The 16073-nt window shown below is 44.7% G+C and overlaps 1 protein-coding gene across 1 annotated transcript; it reads right to left on the reverse strand.

Annotated features, from left to right (window-relative positions):
• Window positions 1-866: 866 nt before the first annotated feature.
• On the reverse strand, window positions 867-9316 carry Cgas (cyclic GMP-AMP synthase). The gene is made up of 5 exons (XM_036194026.1): window positions 8516-9316; window positions 5025-5244; window positions 3319-3561; window positions 2410-2512; window positions 867-1306 (listed from the first exon to the last, which is right to left on the reverse strand). The coding sequence occupies exons 1-5, from the start codon at window positions 9209-9211 to the stop codon at window positions 964-966; spliced, it is 1605 nt and encodes a 534-aa protein (XP_036049919.1). The 5' UTR covers window positions 9212-9316; the 3' UTR covers window positions 867-963.
• Between the last annotated feature and the right edge of the window lie 6757 nt (window positions 9317-16073).

Genomic DNA, 16073 nt, shown 5'->3' on the forward strand with positions numbered 1-16073 from the left:
ATTCATGGCAACCCTCATACCTCAGCTTCTCAAGTGCCAGGATTATAAGTGCCAACACACTTAACATATCATAGGATCGTATCATAGTTTCATTTTTTATTTTTTGTGCTTTTAAAAAATATTTCTCACCGGGCAGTGGTGGCGCATGCCTTTAATCCCAGCACTTGGGAGGCAGAGGCAGGCGGATCTCTATGAGTTCGAGGCCAGCCTGGGCTACCAAGTGAGTTCCAGGAAAGGCACAAAGCTACACAGAGAAACCCTGTCTCGAAAAACAAAAACAACAAAAAAAATTATTTCTCTTGTATATGTGCTTGTGTGCACACACCATGTGCAAGCAGGATCCTGTAGTGAGCAGGCTAGATTTCCTGGAACTGGAGTTATAGTTATGACCTGCCATTGGGTGCTGAGGACCAAAGTCAGGTCCTCTGAAAGAACAGTAAGTGCTCTTAACCACCGAGCTATCTCTCCAAGCCCCTTTTACACCTTGCCTTAAGCAGGTTTCATGTATCCCAGGCTATCCTTGAACTAGAGATATAGCCAAGGATCACATTGAACTGCTTGCTGTTCTGCCTCCCTTTCTCACGTGCTGAGACTACAGGCACACACCACCACAATGGACTTGAACCCAGTTTCATTTCAAAATACATTCCCCGGCTGGGAAAAAGGCTCAGTCAGTACAGTACTTGCTTTGCACACATGAGGACCTGAGTCCAGATCCCCAGCAACAATGTAAATGCTGTATAGATGATGCTCATCTATGATCCCAGGGCTGGAGAAGCAGAGACAGGTGGATCCCAGGAGCTCACTGGCTAATCAGCCAGGACACCTCCATGAGCTCTGGGTTCAGAAGCAGACTTTGTCCCAAAAAAGTGAAGTGTGACTGAGGAAGACATTTGGCATCAACCTCTGTCCTAAACACACACCCACAAGAACACATTATAACATACAGACAAATACATAATTTCAAAACTTGTCAAAAATTGGAAATCCATTGTTTCTTTCATATTCAATTTTCTCTAACAGAAATTTTTTACTTTTTTGGTCAATTTCTTCTTGAGAGAATAGATTGAACTTTGGAATAAAATAATGCATCAGTTTCTCTGTCCTGAGGCACTCAACAAAGAACGTCAGAAACTCATCAAAGCAGGTGCTCAGTTGCTTGGGGTCCCAATGACTGTCTTGTGGGTTCTCAGTCCACATGTGAAAGATTGCAGTTTTCACATGGTAAGAACAGAATCCATCTAGTTCCTGCCACTCTTTTTTCAACTGTTCCAAAAGGTATTTCATTAATTTTAAACAGTCTTTCCTGTTAAATAAAAAAAAGATAAGACTTTTTACTTATTTACAAGCTGCCTCTTTTGAGACAGATCTCTCTTTGTTACCCTGGCTTTCCTGAAACAGAGAGGTCCACTGCCTCTGCCTCCCAAATACAAGTGCTGCAATTAAAGATATGCACCACCTGGTCTGTCTTTTTCCTTTTTTAAACATACTTTCTTCTTTATTTCCAGTTTTTTGAGGCAGGATCTGATATAGCTCAGGTTGTCCTTAAACTTGTCATGTAGCAGAGGCTGGCCTTCAACTCCTAATTCTCTTCTCCCTTTCAAGTGCTAGGATTGTGGTGTGCACGACCATCCTTGACTCAGTCTCACTTCTTGATGGTGTATATTCTAACGAGAAAAATGACCCACTTAGTGTGATTTCAAGTTTGGCCAGTCAGTTCCTAACAGCAACAAAGCCGCTCCATCCCAAAGCAGCCACCACTATCTAATAAGTCATTCTTTGGCCTCTTCACCTTTCATGACAATAATACACTCAATCAGCCAGGTGTAGTGTGCATGCCTATAATCCCAGCACTTGGGAGGCTGAGGCAGGAAGATCATAATGAGTTCAAGATTAACAGGCTACAGAGTGAATTCATGGCCTGGGCTATACAGGGAGATCCCAGAAAAAAGTACATATTAGAAAAATTGTGTTTATACAGTATGTATTTATACATACTCCTCTGCTTCCTTGCCTTCCTCCCTTCCTCCTTCCCCCTTGCTCTCTACCCAAAATTATCCCAGCATCACCCTTCTCCCAACCCAGCCCAGCCCAGCAATAATCATCCTCACATCTGGGCTGTGGTGCCAAGAAAGCATTAAATGTTAGTATCATAGGTAATTTGCCATTAAAAAAAAAAAAGGGTTGATACAATGGGGAGGGGCTAGGCTCTCCTTCAACTTGGTATGCCAGACTTTGTTGACTACCATGGGAGGCCTTACCCACTCTGAGGAGTGGATGGGGATAGAGTGGGAGGGAGGTGAGGAGGCGGGAGAAGGGGAGGGAGGGGGAACTGGGGTTGGTATGTAAAATGAAAAAAAATTAATAAATAAATATATTAAAATTTTTTTTTAAAAAGGGGGACATTACCTGCAACATTTCACTCCAGCAGATTCACAACATGTTTTCTCTATCCCGTGATTACTCAAAATGTATTTTTCAGTGTGAGAGAAAGAGAGGCGCCATGTCTTGCCTTAATTTCAGAAAGAAACACAGCTATTTTACTAAAAGAAGTCACAGGTAAATCATACAATGTTTAAGTTTAGATCATATACTAAAATATCATTCTGAAGAAATTCAAGAGGAAGGCAGACCAAAAGAAGTGAACAGATACACAAAGTAATTATTAAAATAAATACATAGCAAAAGTGGGTCTAGATGGGGAAATAATATACTTAGCCAAGGTCAGATACCTTATCTCTTGGAGTGTGCTAAATGCGTCTCATTAATATTTTGCTTCTCTGATGGTTTAACCTCCCCAGAGTCTTTCGAGAAGCTTTGGTTTGCACACAGGAGCTGCTAAGCAGGTTTCAAGAGGCTGCTACATGAACAGGAGGTCGCAGAGCCAGCCAAGAGAAAGCCTCGAGATTCAGAACCACAACAGTGTGAGTCCGAGGCAGTACTGTCTTCACTTAAACAGAATTTAGATGGAGTGACTCATGGACATTAGAAAGTGAAGTCATTATTGTTGCTGTGGCTTGGGAATTATTTTGAGACAGGGTCATGTAGCCAGGCGTGGCCTGCCACTCACTATGTAGCCATGACCTGAAACTCCTGTTCCTCCTGCCTCTCTGCCCCTGCCTGCTTCCCCTCTTGACAACGGTACAATAGGCACAGATTTCTCCATTCTAGCTGGCCACGCTCATTTCCGTGGCCTGTTTAGCCTGATAGCTCTGGGAATGCCAGCACACTGGTGGACCGCTGAACTTTTGCTGCCTTTGCATACAACACTAATGAGCCTTTTGCATCCTTCTCATTAATCTTCACATTTTAACAAACCTTGAAAATCATTTCCAACTTTTGCATTCTTGGGTACAAGATAAAATGGCTCTCGTCTTAGATTGGTCCTAACTTTTGTGCCAAGCCAGTTTTTGATGGGTAGTCCTTCGTTGGTACTTTGGGGCCAGCTGCCTTTTGACTCCAAAGCCAGAATTATATCCACAGATATTTCTTCCGGGTTTCTGATAAGAAGTGTTACAGCAGGGCTTCCTGGTTTCTCCTTCTCCACACTGACATCAATACCTGTTTGCACACATTGAAGAAAAGAAAGGATTGATCCATTTTCTCTGGAAATATGGGAAAGTTACAGAATTATAATTTAAAATCTATAGCCTAGCCGGGCGGGTGGTGGCACACGCTTTTAATCTCAGCACGTGGGAGGCAGAGGCAGGTGGATCTCTGTGAGTTAGAGGCCAGCCTGGTCTACAGAGAGAGTTCCAGGGAAGGCACAAAACTACTGTCTAGAGAAACCCTGTCTAGGAAAAAATAATAATAATAAAATAAAATAAGATTTATAGCCTAACACTAATCAACATTAGCCCCAATATAGAACTACACCCCATGAGGCATAGTGTTTTACTACGTAACAAACAGTTAGCTATCTGGAGACACTGTCAGGATTCTGTCTAGGACCTGTGATGAAGCATTCCTAAAGACTTTGGGTCTGGCAGTGCTGTAAGTAAAGTTTCATTTAGAACTTTAAATGGTACTCTGGAGAGAAGCCGCACATAGCAGCAGAGAGGAGGCGAGGGTCGAGAAACAGGCACAGAAGTGAGAGCAATCACAGAGGTTCAAACCCAGGTTCAGTGCTAGTGCTTGCCCAGTGTGCACAAGGTCTTGAGTTCAACCCCTAGTGTCCCCCCAAAAATGTTTTCAAGGCCAGCCTGGGCTACGTAATGACCCCATCTCTAAATAAACAAACATATAGTCTCAAATCAACAGAGCACTAAGTCTGTGAACGAAGGAGGGAAGGCGGATGCCTTCAATCTGATCCCAGAAGTATGTCCTATAAAGTGGTTGACATTTCTATTTCCCAAAACAAAACAAGCAGGAGCAAGAAAGACTACCTCCAAATGAAGTTCAGCATGAGCTTGCTGGGGGTGTTGGTTTAAGGTTTTTGTTGTTGTTGTTGTTTTTGAGCTGAGGACCGAACCCAGGGCCTTGCGCTTGCTAGGCAAGCACTCTACCACTGAGCTAAATCCCCAAGCCTGGTTTAAGGTTTTAATGTTAGCATTCAAGAGACAAGACCACACTGGGTGGTGGCACACGCCTTTAATCCCAGCACTCGGGAGGCAGAGCCAGGAGGATCTCTGTGAGTTCGAGGCCAGGCTGGACTACCAAGTGAGTTCCAGGAAAAAGGCGCAAAGCTACACAGAGAAACCCTATCTCGAAAAACCAAAAAAAAAAAAAAAAAAAAAAAAAATTGAGAGAGACAAGACCAGCCTGGTCTACATAGTGACCAGGTACTACATAGGTCAGCCAGGGGTTACATACATAGTGAGATCCTGTTTCAAAAGATAGATAGATGATGGACGGACAGCAGGAGCTCTAGATGTCCATGTGGAGACTAGTGTGGTCAGTTCACAGAGCTTTGGGAGTTGGTGGCAGAGGCATGGAAGAGGGAGAGGATGTCAGAGGAGATCAGGAGAGGATGTTTATAAGTAAAGCAGCATCAGGTCTGCAAGAATCAAAACCAAAAATCTCACCTTCGATTTTTTTAACTTCTTTTTTAATAATTTCCCTAAATCTTGACAACATCTTGGAAGCTGATAATATTTCCCCTTCTAAAAAATGACGCAGAGGATTTCCTCCTGGAATTCTTTTGAACTTCACACGATAGAAAGCGCCAGTGTCATGATATTCTTGTAGATCAATTCTGGGGACTTCCAGTTTAAACATAACATCAAATTCATTAGGAGCAGAAATCTAAGGAATAGTAAAAATAACATTGAAATATTTTCTTGTAAAATCTTTCCAAACAATTACATTTTTTCCTGTGACAGTTTCATGGGAGGCCTTGCCTTGGAGGAGGTGGGAATGGCAGGGGGGTAGGGGAGGGGGAGTAGAGGGAGGAGAGTGGGATCTGTGGTTGTACGTAAAATGAATAGAAAATTTCTTAATAATAAAAAAGGGGGGAAGGGAGCTGGGGATTTAGCTCAGTGGTAGAGCACTTGCCTAGCAAGCGCAAGGCCCTGGGTTTGGTCCTTAGCTCTGGAAAAAAAAAGGGAAGGGAGGAGGAAGGAAGGCAAGATCCCCAGTATATATCCCCTCTCAGAACAGGATCACCACACCCAAGAATGGGTAGTCTGTGTTACTATACATATTATTGGTTTTAGCTTATAGATTCTCTCAATTTTTCTTTTTTAAGCACAAGCAAGCATGTATGTTTGTTTGTTTTAAAACAGGGTCTTACTCTGTAGCACAGGCTAGGCTGGAACTCAAGTTTGGTTCCCAGCACCCATATCAGGCAGCTCACAGCCACTGTCACTACAGAGCCAAGCGACATGACACTGTCATCTTCTGGCCTGTAAGGGCTCCTGTACACAGGGTACATTTAAACTCACATATACACATAAATAACATATAAGTAATTTTTTTTTTAAATAAAAGCCTTTCCACAAAAAGAACTCTAGTCTTGAACTGCTTCTCTGGCAAACTGTTCCAACACAGAAAATAAATCAAACAAACACAAAACCCATAAAATTTACATATCAAGCAGGAGGAGGTGGTGGCGGTGGCCGCCGCACACCTGTAATCCCAGCACTCGGGAGGCAGAGGCAGGTAGATCTCTGTAAGTTCGAGGCCAGCCTGGTCTACAGAGCTAGTCCAGGACAGGCTCCAAAGCTACAGAGAAACCTATCTCTAAAAACAAACAAACAAAAAAAACAACAAAAAAAATTACATATCAAATCCTAGGAATAGTGGTTAATCCCAGCATTCAGAAGGCAGAAACAGGTAATCTCTGTTGAGTTGAGGCCAGCCTGGTCTACCTAGTGAATTTCACTCAGCCAGGGCTACATAGTGAGACTCAACAAAGTCACCAAAAACATTTTTTAAATAAATTTAAAAACCTTGTGACGTTACCTTTTATATCACAAAATACACACTGCAGCCACCCTCCTGCCACAGTGGTCACAGAAATGTGTGTTGAGGTGACACACACCTGTAAACCTAGCCCTTGGAAAACTGAGGTAAGAGAATCACAAGTTTGAAGGGCCAGCCTGGGCTACACAGTAAAATCCTGTCTAAAACCAAAACAAACAATAAAACCCCTTTTCATGTTTCCAACAATAATCATAATAAATACTTTTCCTATATTAAATAGGGAGAGAGCTCAGTTGGGAGATGATTTTGCTTAGCATGCATGAAGCCCTGGGTTCTATGCCCAGCATTGACTAGATTAGGACTACAATATGATGATGGCATAATTCCAGCACTAGGGAGGGAAAGTCAGGAGGATCATCCTTGGCTACACAATGAGTTAGAGGCCAGCCTGGGATACATGAGACCTTGTCATAAAATAAAATACAGAAGGAAAGTAGAATAAAGTAAATAAAAATACCACACAGCCTTCATTAGTTAGAGTTGTGCTTTTAAAAAAATAATTTATGCCGGGCAGTGGTGGCGCACGCCTTTAATCCCAGCAGGGAGGGATGCAGAGGCAGGCGGATCTCTGTGAGTTTGAGACCAGCCTGGTCTACAGAGTGAGATCCAGGACAGCCAGGACTGTTTCACAGAGAAACCCTGTCTCGAAAAAAAAAAACAACAAAATTATTTATATGGGTGTTTTGCTACATGTATGTCTTTTCACCATGTATGTGCTTGGTGCCTGTGCAAACCTGGAAGTTCAGGGGATGGTCAGGGTAGTTCATAGATGGTTGTGAACTACCATGTGGGTGCTAGGAACTGAACCCTGATCCTCTGGGCGAGCAGCCAGTGCTCTTAACCGCTGATCTCTCCCTGCTCCCAACTTGGTTATTATGCTATTTTTACCTCATTTGCACATCTCTTGCTAACACATTTAAATAACTGGTTTTAGTTTATTGGTTTTTGTACCTAGTAATCTTGCTAATTCACTGATTATTTTAATAGTCTGTACGATTATGTCATCTGTACATAACAGTTTTTGCCTCTTTGCCAATCTTACTCATTTGGTCTCTTTTTCTTGCCTTACTGTAGTGGCTGTATGTACTAATTTGTTTTTATAATCCATTCATGTTGCAAGTTGCTATCGTTTTTTTTTCCCTTTTTATTTTTATTATTTTGTTTTGTTTTGTTTTTTGAGACAGGATCTATAGATCCCTGGCTGTCCTGGAACTCTCTATGTAGACCAAGCTGGCCTCCAACTCACAGAGATCCACCTGCCTCTGCCTCCCCGCCTGCTGGGATTAGTAGTTGCCATATTATTTGGATAAAACTACTACAACTGATTTACTTCTTACAATCTTCACTTGTGTTGTACTGGACTGGCCTCTGAGCCACACGGCCACTATCTTCAGGAATTCCGCTGGACCTGCTCTCTAAAGATCATCAGAGCTAGGCTTGCTGAATGTTGATGTTTGCTCATAGAAGGAGGTGGGAGAAGGTCACAGGACCCTCCTCACCTGAGTATCCAACCACCTCACCCAACTAGCTGTAAACAATTCTCTAATTGCCAGTGGTCCCAAGGTCTCTGGAATGGGCTAGACTCAGTCTAGAGGATATAGTTGGGGACTCCATCCACTCAGCCACAGCAGAGTCCTCATCCACACTGGGTGCAGACCTTCCACTGTGGCTGCTTTAAACTCACATATCCTCTCTACCACAACTTCTCAGGAGCAAGTCCAGAGTTCCTCCAAAGCACAGCGTTAAGAGAAACAAGCTATCAATATTAGTCTGTATGCTAACTGAATGAATTTTAAAAAAAAAATGCCGGTCGGTGGTGGCGCACGCCTTTAATCCCAGCACTCAGTAGCCAGAGGCAGGTGGATCTCTGTGAAGTCGAGGCTAGCCTGATCTATAGATCGAGATCCAGGACAGGCTCCAAAATTACACAGAGGAAACCCTGTCTCAAAAAAATAAAAATAAAAAGAGCAGAGCGTGGGCTGTTCCAGAAGGGAAGTGGGGAGATACCCAAGGGTGTGGGGAACTCCAAAAAGATGAGGCAGGTGAGGAGTGGGCCCGGAGCCCCTCCAACAAGCAGGTCTAGGCGGCTCACCTTCACATGCTCATAGTAGCTGCCAGTGTTCAGCGGCTGCACGCCTTTGAACTCCGAGTCACGGGTCTGCATTCCTTTCAGCAGGCACTTCACGACTTCATTCACCACCTCGGCTGCCACCGAGATCTCATCGCGTCTCAACCTCAAATTTCCCAGCACCCTCTTGAGCTTTTTGTCGAGGGTCTCCGGCTCCTTCCTGGAAGCCCGCGAGGCTCTCTGCTGCCCCGTGGAGCGCGCGCCCCTCCTGCCGCAAGGACCCCTTGCAACCTCGGGTGCCTCGGGGACTGTCGGAGGCGGGGGCTCCCGGACGCCCCTTGCAACCTCGGGTGCCTCGGGGACTGTCGGAGGCGGAGGCTCCCGGACTTCCCTTGCGACCTTAAGTACCTCGGCGACTGTCGGAGGCGGGGGCTCCCGGACGCGGGGCTGCTCGGCGTCTCCTGCGGCGCCGGAGGCCGAAGGCTGTGGGTCCTTGGTGCGCACGGACGCCCTTCCCGAGCGCGCTCGGGGCGCTTGGGCGCGCGGCTTCTCCGCGGAGTCCCCGTCACACTCCGCACGCCGCGATCGCGCCCCCCTTTGAGGGACGCAGTTTCCCGCGCGGGACCGGGCGGCCACGGTCCCTTTGGGCTCCGTCGTGGCGCGCTTCGCAGCCGGCTTCTTAGCGCGGGGCGCTGTCGGCCTTCGGCGCTGACCTTCCATATCTGAGGCTCTGCGATCCGGAAAGGAAGAATCGACTTCGGGGAAAGATCGCGGGAAGGGGAACTCTCCGTAACTGCTGGAAACGAAACTTAACTTTCTGGCGGGAACGCAGCCTGTGCCGCCCGGAGCAGGCGCAGGAACCCACGTGAGGTCGCACGTCGCCGCCAGGAAGAGGCGGTCCGGGAGACGCGAACTTTCTCACCCGCTCGTGGGGACCAGCTGAGCCATTGGCTTGGAAACCACCCACCCTTCCTTTATTGCAAAGACACGGAAAACACTGACAACAGCTTTGCGGCCAAATTTGCTGACCTACCACCAAGATTTACTTGGGGACCTCGTCGCTCGTACATTTGAAGTTCATAAAAATGTTTTCTATGTAAGCTTTAAATAAGAATTTGGTGTTCTTGTTAATGAGTAATAGAAATAACACTAAACGTTTACAAGGTAGATGACTGCTTGGAATTAGTATTTCAAATTATCTGGCTTTCTAAAAAGCACACGAAATCTTAAAGAACTTGTTTAAAGTGCCTATGTGAGTTCCATAAGCAGCACAATCCTACTGCTGATTCCAGGGCACTTCAATGCAGACTTTCAGAATGCCAATTTCTAACGTCAATCTTGTCAACAGTGGTTGAAAGTTGTACCTAGCGGGATTTATTTTGCTTTCCCCTGCCTTCGTCTGACAAAAACAGAAACCTGCTCTTTCTGTAGATTTGCACAGCCCGGAACACCACTTAGCCTTCGGCTAACATCAGAATGTGTAACTCCATTCCTTACTATATAAGCCAGTGTGTCCACTAACACAGCACCCACAAACTGCTATGATGTTTAACTTTGAGGAAAGTGTGTGTGTGTGTGTGTGTGTGTGTGTGTGTGTGTGTGTGTGTGTGATATGTGTGCCATAGACTATGGGGAGTGGGGGAGGATGACACATTGCCTGGATAAAAAGACACCGATCAGTGTGATGCTGTCCCATCGCCCATGCTATCTCCCCACCCTCTTCCTATGAATGCCTGTACATGAGTTCCCAAAGTGGGAATTTGTCATCTGGCTTTTGAATGGCAAGCAGACATGCCTGGGGAAAGAAACACTTCCTCCTTTGCAGAAATATACTTTAGACATGAGACCCCTATATTTAGAATGCCTTGCTGAGCATAATGGTGCACGTCTTTAGTCCCAACATTCAAGAGACAGAGGCAGTTCAGCTGATGTCTGAATTTGAGGCCAGCCTGCTGGTCTACAAAGCAAGTTCTAGGACAGCCAGGGCTACACAGTGAGACCCTGTCACAAACGAACAGACAAGAAGCTCATGAGCCCATCCTCCAGAATGCCTTGATTAGCTTTTAAAATCAGTCATTCCTAGGTGCAGTTTCAAGGAAAGCATGATGGCTCATCCCAGATTGAGCTAAAGTGGAAGGGGAGAACCAGCACATCACACACACACACACACACACACACACACACACACACACACACAGAGTTCAGTGATAAACGCATTTATATTGTTGGGCAACCCTCACCACCATACATCTCCAGAAGTCTCCATCTTGCCAAAGAAATTCAACAATTCTTTGCACTGGTCTCCTTGGCGACCACTTCACTTTCTGCCTGTGATTTTGACTACTTACTGTAAGTGCTTTAACTCAGTGGGGTCGCATTGAGCTACACCCCCATCCTTTATTCGTAGAGTTTGTCTCTAGCAATTCACTTATCTGCTCAATAAATATCTGGCTGCCTAAGACATGTCAGGCTCTGTTCTTAGCTCTTGGGATTTGCTAACAATAATTCTTGTCTTCCTAAAGCTTATATTCTCTCAGGGAAAAATAGGCAAAAAAAAAAAAAGCAATATATTTCATGTGGTAGATGATAATCTCTCTTGAAGAAGGAAAGGGGCCAGGTGTGGTGGTGCACACCTTTAATCCCAGCACTCTGGAGGCTGAGGCAGGTGGATCTCTGTGAGTTCAAAGACTGGTCTCCAAAGTGAATTCCAGGACAGCTAGGGCTACATAGAGAAAACCCGTCTCAAACAAACAAAGAGAAGAAAAGGAAGGGGACTGGAGAGGTGGCTCAGTGTTAAGGTGTTGGCTGCTCTTTGAAAGGATCCAAGTTCATTTTCCAGCACCACTTCACAAGAGTCTGTTCCAGGGGACCCAATGACCTCTTGTGGCCTCCAAGGGCACTAGGTGTATACATGGTGCACAGACAGACAGATGCGCAGACAAAACAATGATAACTCTTTTATGAAAAAGAAAACAGTCAGGTGGTGTTGATGCATGCCTTTAATCCCAGGTGAGGCAGAGGCAGGCAGATCTTTACTAGTTTAAAACCAGCCTGGTCTATAGAACAAGTTCCAGGACAGCCAAGGCTACACAGAGAAATCCTGTCTGGAAAAACAAAACAAAAATAGTTCAAGAAGGGTAAGGAAAAAGGCATGTGCATCCAGAGAGAATGACATTTGAGCAATGATTTTGAAAGGGGCACAGTTCACTGCAACAGCCATCCTCTAATTGTTTTTCTTCTAATGTGAATCTTTCTAGCTAATCAGCTCTTAGCATCACCTGTGGTGGTACATGTCCATAGTTCCAGTTACGCTGGAGGCTAAGGCAAAGCAGCTTTGAGGCCAGAAGTACAAGTCTTGGTAAGAGAGTGAGATCTTGTCTCAAACAAACAATAAATTTGAGGTCCATCATCGGGTACCCTGATGTAAGACGTAACAGACTACCTTCCACATAAGGGTTGTATATACTTTCACAGCAGACATTCAGTTAGTCAGTACCTAAGCTACAGGCTTAAAACATTTAAGAAGTTGTTGTGGGATAATCTTTTTGTATACTCTAAATATGTATTACTAGGGGCTGGAGAGATGGCTCCACAGTTAAGAGCACTGACTGCTCTTCCAAAGGACCTGGGTTCAATTCCCAGCATCCACATGGCAGCTCACAACTGTGTAACTCTAGTTCCAGGGGACCCTCACACAGACATACAGGCAGGCAAAACACCAATGCACATAAAACAAAAATAATTTTTTAAAATATTTATTATTCTCACTAGTTAATAAAGATGACTGGCCAATAGCTGGACAGGTAGAGGTTAAGTGGGACTTGTAGACAAAAAGAGAGTGTGAAGAAGAAGGGGAGGAGATGCAAAGAAAAGCAAGATAAACTTTCCATGTTGCAAAAAGGGACCGCCATGAAGCAGCGTGTAGATTAAAAAAAAAAAAAAGTTAATTTAAAATGTAAAAACTAGTTAATAACAAGCCTGAGCTATCAGCGGAACATTTACAATAAATGGTAAGTCTCTGTGTGTTTATTTGGGAACTGGCTGGCAGACAGAAAAGTATGCCTACAAGAAGTAGTGTATTTCAGCTATAATAGTCCACAACTATAATATAAAAACTTCAAAGGCTGATGCACAAGGATCATGAGTTCAAAGCCAGCCTGGGCTACAGAGTAAAACCCTGTTGGGTGGGGGGAGGGGAGCATTGGTGACAAACTACTTTGGCTCCAGTCAGATCTTTATTAGTTCAAGGCCAGCCTGGGCTACATATCAATTCCAGACTGAGAGGGCAAGAGCAAGGAGGAGTTGGGGGAGAACAGCTAGTAAATATTGGATGATTCTTGAAAAATGTCCACTGCTTGTTGTAGATGTATCCTGCTTGTTAAATAAGAAACACAAAGCCAGTTGCAGAGTTAAAAACCACGAGGTCAGAGCTAAAGCAGAAAACCTTACCCTTCACTGCTTCTGTGGTTCCTCCTCTCCGCAAGAGACCTACTTCTGTGCGTCCTGTCTATTTAAAGACTTTCTGTTCTCCTCCCTTATTGGTTGTAACCCAGCCACATGACCTCCTCGTCACTGCCTGTTTGTACAGACCTCCAGGTCTTCTATGGTTGGTATTGAAATTAAAGGCGTGTGTCTGCTATGCTGGCTGTGTCCTTGAACACACAGAGATCCGCCTAGCTCTGCCTCCCAAGTGCTGGGATTAAGGGCGTGCCCCACTACTGCTCGGCTTCTGCTCTGGCTTGCTCTGACCTCAAGGCAACTTTATTGACATACAAATAAAATCACATTTCAATACAAATAAAATATCACTATAGCTTGTGAAAGAGACTACAAGACAATTTGTACGGTAGGATCTCAATTTCACTATTCATGGTTAAAGCATAAATATTCACTTCTGAGCTGGACATGCTCTACACACTTGTAATCCCCACACTCAGGTAACTGAGGCAGGAGGATAGAGATTTGGTGGCCAGTTTGGGCTACATTAGCAAGAACCTCAAGAACCTGTCTCAAAGGAAAAAAAAAAATCCATGCCAAGCATAGTGGCATAAACCTGAAATGCCAGCACTCAGCAAGCTGAGGCAGAAAGATCTTGTTGTGAGTTCCAGTTCACCCTGGGCTGCAAAGTGAGATATTCCAAAAAGATAACAGAAGCCAGGAAGGTGGCTCCTAGAGATGGCCATGCACTCCTGACACCTGTTTTTGATCCTCAGAACCAAGACTGGATTCCATGGTGCACACCTCTACAGTCTTGGCCCTCTTATTGCAAGCTGGGAGGCAGAGACAGAATTGGCCTGAAGTTCTCTAGCTAGGTGTCCTGGAGTATACAGAACAGCTAGAGAAATAATAAGAGAGGCCCTGCCTCAAAGCAAGGAGGAAGGAGAACATTGGCTCCCACCTGTGCTCATACACACTCGCTCACTTCTCTCTCTCTCTCTCTCTCTCTCTCTCTCTCTCTCTCTCTCCCCCCCCCCCCCACCTCCACACTCCCCCACCCCACTCCCACCCACCCCACCCCACCCTGTCAATATGTAAAACAAAACACCCACAACAACAACCAAACCAATACTGGATACAGTTCAGAGGCCTTTCAAAAAAAATGGAACTTCAGGCCACTTCTATCTCTACCTCCCAACTTGCAGTAAGAGGGCTAATACTATAGAGGTATGCATTTTTTTAACATGAGATAGGGTTTTTCTACCTAGTCCTGGCTGTTCTGGAACTAGCTGGCTGACCTCAAACTCATAGAGATCCATCTGACTCTGCCTCCCGAGTGTTGGGATTAAAGTTGTGTGCCACCATGCTCAACTAAACAAATATATTATTAAGGGGACTGGCCAAATGGATCCGCAGGTTAAAGTACCTACTGCCAAGTCTGATGACCTGAGTTCAATTCCCAGGATGCACAGGATGAAAAGAACTGACTCCCTCAAGTTTTTTATCTCCATATATGCACAATGGCATGAGTAAATCCATACACCTACACACATGCAAATGAATACATGCAATTAATTTAAAAAAAAAAACATACCTATAGTTAAGTAGAGAGGAGTAAAATGAAAGACAGTTTCATCACACAATGCATGTACAAAATAATAGCATTCCTATGTTGTGTGACTTTTTTTTCCCCTGCAGTTCCAGGGCACCAAAAACAAGCCAAAGAAAAGGATTCCACTCAAATCTAGCTTAGTGAAACTGAGTTTATTGGAGGTATTTGCAGGAGGATAGATGTCTCAAAGACAGCTCATCACAGAAAAGCCCACCCAGGCATGGAGGACAACTCACAAAAGTTGCATCTCTGGAGCTCCCTGCAGGACTTGCATGGCTGATAGAGTCCTGGAGTCTTCCCCGCAGCAATGGTCCCCGCTTACACAGCCTGGGGTGGGGGTGGACCTGGAAGCTTATAAATCTTGCTTCAGCTGAACTTAGGAATTTTGTTCACTTCTGGAGTTTTTCGAGACTCCCTCTTCCAGGAAGATTTCAACTCAGAGAAAATTGTTGTACATACATATAAAAATTGTTACCAGCAACAGAAGGCTGACGTTCTTTTTTTTTTAATTAATTAATTTATTTTTCAGCTTGATACAGTATACATTTTTATCTTATTAGAGAAATGTTTCATTGAGGCTTGCTCAGTAATTGAGTAAAATCGAAACTTATTATAAGCCACAGTCTTCCTAGGGTCCCCTATGTTATATATATATTAGAAGGCTGACATTCTTGTGAAGTGGGGATAGAGCACTTGGTGTGCATTACAAGTTCTCTAATTCTCTATGTCTGTAATGTTTCTGTAATGTTTAAATTGTGTATAAATAGGTACTGGAGAGATCAAAAGCTCTTACAGAGGACCTGGGTTCTAGCTCAGTGAAACAATGGTGGCTCACAACCCTTTGTTGCTTCTGTTCCAGGGGATCTGATGCCCTCTCTGACTTGTGTGGGCAACTCATGGTGCACACACACTCATAAATACTTTTAATAAGAAGTGTTATGTAAATAATGGGTTTTTGAGGACATGGTAGTATTAGTATGCAGACCCAGATGGATTTCAGCACGAGGCAATCCTCCTGACCCTGGCCCCCAGTACTGGGATTACAAGCATGGAGCACCACGGTGGACTGAGAATGTTGATTATTAAGACAAACAACAAAACTGTGTATTTGATGATTTTATTCATCAGAACACGGGTTGCGTTAGTCAAAACAACCTCTCAGAAGAAGGCTTTAAGGCTGTTAATTCCAAAAGGCTGGACCCTGAACCTCCAACTTGCGCCTGCTCCTGCTCTTCCTCCACAAATGTAATCTGAATTTACTGTCAAGGCGACCCGAATTTCAGACTGTGGTGTTTACAGCGCCCTCAAACCCAAAGAATCTGACAAGGCAAACTGATCAAACTTACTGCTCCTAGGCGGTAACCTGGCTATAGAGACTGGTCCACCTGAAAGGTCTAACCTCAACCTGCCAGGCAGAATACCCGACACCCAGAGAACGCACACCCGACCTGCGCGCGCCACCCCGCGGCCGTAGCCGCTGTAGCTCCAAACCGCCAATCAGAGGCGACGCTGGACGCAGGCGTGCTGCGCTCT

The sequence above is a fragment of the Onychomys torridus genome, chromosome 7 (genome assembly GCF_903995425.1).
Source record: "Onychomys torridus chromosome 7, mOncTor1.1, whole genome shotgun sequence".
Lineage (NCBI taxonomy): Eukaryota > Metazoa > Chordata > Mammalia > Rodentia > Cricetidae > Onychomys > Onychomys torridus.

What these genes read in the sequence shown, in the direction of transcription:
- Cgas (XM_036194026.1), bottom strand. Translation starts at nt 9,211, where the DNA reads ATGGAAGGTCAGCGCCGAAGGCCGACAGCGCCCCGCGCTAAGAAGCCG. An exon ending in GCTACTATGAGCATGTGAAG is followed by an intron (nt 5,245 to 8,515) that starts GTGAGCCGCCTA and finishes ACTATTCCTTAG; the next exon opens with ATTTCTGCTCCTAATGAATT. An exon ending in GCTGGAGTGAAATGTTGCAG is followed by an intron (nt 1,307 to 2,409) that starts GTAATGTCCCCC and finishes TTTATTTAACAG; the next exon opens with GAAAGACTGTTTAAAATTAA.